Source organism: Colobus angolensis, unplaced genomic scaffold, assembly GCF_000951035.1.
Source record: "Colobus angolensis palliatus isolate OR3802 unplaced genomic scaffold, Cang.pa_1.0 Scaffold143, whole genome shotgun sequence".
Lineage (NCBI taxonomy): Eukaryota > Metazoa > Chordata > Mammalia > Primates > Cercopithecidae > Colobus > Colobus angolensis.
In genome coordinates this window covers 41801-48092 of record NW_012114522.1, presented here as the reverse complement: position 1 = coordinate 48092, position 6292 = coordinate 41801, and the positions used below count along the sequence as shown (strand labels likewise).

Sequence of the window (6292 nt, the reverse complement as noted above, 5' to 3'; positions counted from 1 at the left end):
GCCCAGCTAGGTTTTTTTTTTGTTTATTTTTTGTAGAGATGGTCTCACTATGTCGGCCAGGCTGGTCTCGAACTCCTGGGCTAAATAGATCCTCCTTCCTCAGCCTCCCAAGGTGCTGGGATTACAGGCGTCAGCCACCACACCCAGCCAAATTGAAGCTTTTGACAAATGTTATGTCTTACCCACCAGAGTAAAAATGGCTATGCACTCTAATTATTTATTTACAAATCTTCATTCTAAAGAAGAAAACACACCTTATCATTGAAGAATATATCTAAGATTGACAGTCCACAATTACTTCGGTCCTCATCATCAGCAACTTCATATTCTGCCTGATTGGAGAGATGGAAGAAAAGAAAAAGAGGAGTTAAGCTGGCGCCACATATGTGGCAGTGCATACCTGCCAGCCACTCAGGACACTGAGGTTGGGAGGATCACTTGAGTTCAGGAGTTCGAGGCAAACCTGGGCAACATAGCGAGATTCCCATCTCTTAAAAAAAGAGAAAGTTAGTTAAGCGTCTTCACTAATAATGTTTCATTACATTTCAGATTCTTTGGTTTGATATCCTCAGAGCCACAGACCAACTCTACTGATCAAGCAGCTACAGCTCTTCTTTGGGAAAGTCAGGTGTATGAGGGGGAAGAAGTCAGTGTTTTAAAGAGGTTAATGAAGTTTTAGAGCAATGCTTCCCATAATAACTCTGTATATTACACTGCATCCATTAAAGATATCTAAGGGCCAGACACAGTGGCTCATGCCTGTAATCCCAGCACTTTCGGAAGCCGAGACAGGCAGATCATCTGAGGCTGGGAGTTGGAGAACAGTCTGGCCAACATAGTGAAACCCCGTCTCTACTAAAAATACAAAAATTAGCTAGGTGTGGTGGTGGGCACCTGTAATCCCAGATACTCAAGAGGCCGAGGCAGGAAGAATCGCCTGAACTCAGGAGGTGGAGGTTGCAGTGAGCCGAGATCATGCTACTACAGTCCAACCTGGGCGACAGAGCGAGACTCAGTCTCAAAAACAAACAAACAAACAAACTTCAGCGCTGGGAGTTCTGGACACTGTGTGGTATGCAATTAATGGAAGAGAAAGCAAGTTTGATCCTGCGACGGTCCTTCACTATGCCAACCGGGCAGGCTATGAGCCCCAATTAGTCAATCAAACGCAAATCCAGGTGCTGCTGGGAAGATACTTGTACATGCAATTAAAATCTATAATCAGTTGGCTTCAAGGGAAGGAGATTATGCCAGATAATCCAGATGGCTCTCACCTAATCAGTTGAAAGGTGCTAAGAACAGAGACGAATCTTCCTGGAGGAAGAAGTTCTGCCTGGGTACAGCAGCTTCAGCCCATTTCTGGAGAGTCCTACCATGCCCCTCCTGATGGTCCATCCTACAGACTTCAGACTTTCCTCACGAGACCCCACAGTTATGTAAGCCAATTCCTTGCAATACATCTCTTAATATCTCCTCCTGTGGGTTCTGGTTTTCTGGTTGAATCCTGACTGATACAGATGCCATTCATTCATTCAATGAGCAAGAAATAGGGCAAACAACCACGCCAGGTGCCATGAGGGCAAAATGAGTAAGACACAGTCTCTTCACCTGAGAAGCTCACAGAGCCTGTCATCACCTGTCACCAGGATAATCAAAGCAGTAAGCATGACAAAATGGCACAGACATTTCTGAACCTACACAACTGCCATCGAAAAAACAAAAACATAACCTGTAACCGCAGTCACATAGCTGTCACCACATAACTACAGGTATCACGACAATATCAGAAGACTGCAACCTAAAATAGTTTCAACAATGCAGTTTAGCTATTTTAACATAAGGAAGAATAGTAGGTCCCTAAATTCTTAAAATACAGCGGCTTGGCAAACATTACCCACTACATGAAAACCTATACCCTGGGTTCCATCCCCCGAACTGAGTAGGCATGGCCCAGTACGTTGGAACTCTGTCTTCAAAAAGAACTAGCCAGGTGCAGTGGCTCATGCCTGTAATCCCAGCAGTTTGGGAGGCTGAGGTGGCAGATCACCTGAGGTCAGGAGTTGTAGACTAGCCTGGCCAACATGCGGAAACCCCGTCTCTACTAAAAATGTAAAAATTAGTTGGGTGTGGTGGCACATGCCTGTAGTCCTAGCTACTTAGGAGGCTGAGGCAAGAGAATCGCTTGAACTTGGGAGGCGGAGGTTGCAGTGAGCTGCGATCACGCCACTGCACTCTAGCCTGGAGGACAAGAGCTAACCTCTGTCTCAAAAAAAAAGGAAGAAGAAGAATCACCTTATTCTAGCAACAGTGCTAGAAAGGACAGCCAGGCGCGGTGGCTCAAGCCTGTAATCCCAGCACTTTGGGAGGCTGAGACGCGTGGATCACGAGGTCAGGAGATCGAGACCATCCTGGTTAACACGGTGAAACCCTGTCTCTACTAAAAAATACAAAAAAAAAAACCAAAAAAAAAAACAAAACAAAACAAAACTAGCCGGGTGAGTTGGCGGGCGCCTGTAGTCCCAGGTACTCGGGAGGCTGAGGCAGGAGAATGGCGTAAACCCGGGAGGCGGAGCTTGCAGTGAGCTGAGATCCGCCCACTGCACTCCAGCCCAGGCGAAAGAGCGAGACTCCATCTCAAAAAAAAAAAAAGTAGAAAGGAAAGGACTGGGAGAGATCTGGGGGAAGGAAGCAAACAGCAAAACAGCCGCAAATGTTTTTCTGAAAAGAATACATTATAAATAAATATATATACATTTTAAAGTTTTTAAAAAGCTGTGTTAGAGGAAAATCAAATCCAAACTCAATGATGTAAGACATATATGTGTGCATATAATAAGCACTCAATTGTCATATGTTGTCATATTTGCTGACAACAATTAGGACAGGCCAAAGCAGAGAGAGGAAGGGTCATAACCCTGGTACAAAAGAAAGAGAGCTTTTCTGCTAAATTCCACCAATTTTCGATTGGTCACTTACTTCTGAATTTCATAGTGTTGAACTTGTAGGCTTGCCAATGGTACCCATAAAGATTTAGAAACATAAAGTTTCTTTACCTATAAGGAAATCACAGTAAATCTCAAACAGGGTACATGAGAATGTTGGAAACTTTATTGAGCATAGTAAATTCCATCCAAAGTGATCATTCTTCTTACACAAACTTTATCCCTTCCATACGCTTCTGGGTTAAAACGTTTTTAAGTTAAGAGCATTGGCCAGCTGAGTGCAGAAAGGACACTTTTCAGGTGGCCAAACAAGCATTATCATCTTAGGGCTGGGCGCAGTGGCTCATGCCTGTAACCCCAGCACTTTGGGAGGCCGAGGCAGGCGGATCACAAAGCAGAGGCAGGAGAATGGCTTGAACCCGGGAGGCAGAGGTTGCAGTAAGCCAAGATCACACCACTGCACTCCAGCCTGGCCGACAGAGAGAGACTCCATCGCAAAAAAAAATAAAAATAAAAACAGCATTATCATCTTAATTAGTCTGTCGTCTTCATACAATTAAAGCCTCAAGTTTCAAAGTCATTCAGTGACTACATGTGCTTCTCCAAAACTTGAGATGTAATTCTACACGGAATACCACTTTAGACTAAAGGGATGTCTGTCTTAAGAAGACAGTGTGACACCAAGACAACTAGTCCTTCCACTCCTACATCATTGCCCAGGTCTAGTTTTTACATTTTCCTTTTTTTTGTTTGAGACAGAGTCTCGCTCTGTCATCCAGGCTGGAGTACAGTGGCGCGATCTCGGCTCACTGCAACCTCCGCCTCCTGGTTCAAGTGATTCCCCTGCCTCAGCCTCCCATGTAGCTGGGACTACAGGAACCCGCCTCCACGCCTGGCTAATTTTTTTTTATTTCAGTAGAGAAGGGGTTTCACTATGTTGGTCAGATGGTCTTGATCTCCTGACCTCGTGATCCACCCACCTCAGCCTCCCAAAGTGCTGGGATTACAGGCGTGAGCCACCGCGCCGGGCCAGTTTTTACATTTTCAAAAGCACAAGATTGGGTGGGTTGCTCAGTATGGAGATAAACTGCTTACCACTGCATCCAAGAATTCGATCTGCCTCTTTAGAGCGGGTTTGGTGTCACAGAACTGCCTGAAGAGAAGTCTTCCTATTGGTTGCTTGTCACAAAGACTGCTATATTCCTTTTCTGGGTGAAGAAAAGGGATAAGAAGCAAACAAATATAATCATCACAATCCACCACATGCTGTTCTAAGCCTGTTTTCACTTGATAAAATAAAAGTCAAAAACACTATTTGCAGTATTATTTTCTTCTTTTTTGTTGTTGTTGTTGTTTCGGTTTGGTTTGGTTTTGACACAGAATTTTGCTTTGCTGCCCAGGCTGGAGTGCAGTGGCATGATCTCGGCTCACTGCAAGCTGTGCCTCCCGAGTTCACGCCATTCTCCTGCCTCAGCCTCCTGAGTAGCTGGGACTACAGGCGCCCGCCACTACGCCCAGCTAATTCTTTTTGTATTTTTAGTAGAGACGGGGTTTCATCATGTTAGCCAGGATGGTCTCGATCTCCTGACCTCGTGATCCGCCCACCTCAGCCTCCCAAAGCGCTGGGATTACAGGTGTGAGCCACCGTGCCTGGCCACTTTGAATCAATTTTCTAAGAGATCTAATTTTTTTTTCCTAAGGGATCTAATTCCTCATGACATCAAACAAAAATGCAAAACAGGAACATGTATAATAAATTAAAATTTTAAGATTAATTAATTAATGTTGGGGGGTGGTTTTGAGACAGGGTCTTGTCCAGGCTAGAGCACAGTAGTATGATCCCAGCTCACTGCAGCCTTGACCTTCTGGGCTCAAGCAGTCCTCCCACCTGAGCCTCCCAAGTAGCTGGGAATACAGGTACACGCCACCATGCTTAGCTTTTTTTTTTTTTTTTGTAGAAATGGGGTTTTGCCATGTTGCTCAGGTTGGTCTCGAACTTCTGAGCTCAAGCAATCTGCCTGCCTTGGCCTCCCAAAGTGCTGGGATCACAGGCATGAGCCACCATGCCCAGCCAATACCTTTTATTTCTTTTTCTTGCCTAATTGCCCTGTCTAGAACCTCCAGTACAATGGAACTTACAGTTGACCCCCCAACTGAACAGAAGTGATGAGGGTGGACAATCTCGTCTTGTTTCTAATCTTGAAGGAAAGCATCTAGTCTTTTCACTTTTTTTTTGTTTTTTTTGAGATGTAGTCTCACTCTGTTGCCCAGGCTAGAGTGCAGTGGTGCAATATCGATTCACTGCAATGTCTGCCTCCCGGGTTCAAGCGATTCTCCTGCCTTAGCTTCCCAAGTAGCTGGGACCACAGGCATGCACCACCATGGCTGGCTAATTTTTGTATTTTTAGTAGAGTTGGGGTTTCACCATGCTGGCCAGGCTGGTCTCAAACTCCTGACCTCATGATCTGCCCACCTTGGCCTCCCAAAGTGCTGGGATTACAGGCGTGAGCCACCACGCCTGGCCTAGTCTTTCACATTTAACTATGATGTTGGCTGTGGGTATTTCATAGATATCATTTATCAGGCTGAGCAGCCCATAAACATCTCTCTATTTTCAAGTGCTATCATCTGAACATTTGTCCCTCCACCTCAAAGCTCATGTTGACGTTTAATTGTTATTGTGACCATTAAAAGGCATTTAAGAGGTTCCACTTTCATGGACTAATTTCATTCCTAGTTTGCTCAGTGCTTTTATTATGAAGGAGTGTGGATTTTATCAAATGCTTTTTCTTTTTCTAGTAAGATGATCATGTGGTTTTGAAATCTTTTAGTCTATTAATATGGTGTATTATATTAATTGATTTTCAGATATTAAACCAATTTTGTATCCCTAGGGAAAAGCCCACTTGGCTCTGGTTATGATTCTTTTAAACCATAAATTCAAATTTGGCTGAATTTTAATATTTGAGAATCCTGAGAGGAAAACTAAGAAAAACTAACAATGTCTGAGTGACTGGATAAAGAAATGCAAGAATGCACACATGGTTTTGCTTTACTTTCAGGTACTTTGAATATTATAGGTTGTTGAAATTTGAGTAAGTGACCTCAAAGAGTTCCCTTTCTTGAACTCCTGGCATCAAGAGATCCTCCTGTCTTGGCCTCCCAAAGTACTGGGATTACAGGCATGAGCCACCATACCTAGCCTAAGGGTTTCCTTTTCAGTATGTAAAAGAAAAAGAAGTTTATTGTTGTTTTTTTGTTTTTGTTTTTGTTTTTGTTTTTGAGATGGAGTCTCACTTTGTCACCCAGGCTGGAGTGCAGTGGCGCGATCTCGGCTCACTGCAACCTCC

At 44.1% G+C, this 6292-nt stretch overlaps 1 protein-coding gene across 4 annotated transcripts in view; it reads right to left on the bottom strand.

Moving 5' to 3' along the window:
• GRK4 (G protein-coupled receptor kinase 4) overlaps positions 1 to 6292 on the bottom strand; it is an 85564-nt gene that overhangs the window by 49283 nt on the left and 29989 nt on the right. For all 4 annotated transcript variants that reach the window (XM_011935369.1, XM_011935371.1, XM_011935370.1 and 1 more), the window contains 2 exons: positions 4038 to 4150; positions 255 to 332 (listed from right to left, as the gene is read on the bottom strand). In XM_011935369.1, coding sequence (XP_011790759.1) covers positions 255 to 332; positions 4038 to 4150 — 191 coding nt within the window. The remainder of the gene's footprint in view (positions 1 to 254; positions 333 to 4037; positions 4151 to 6292) is intronic.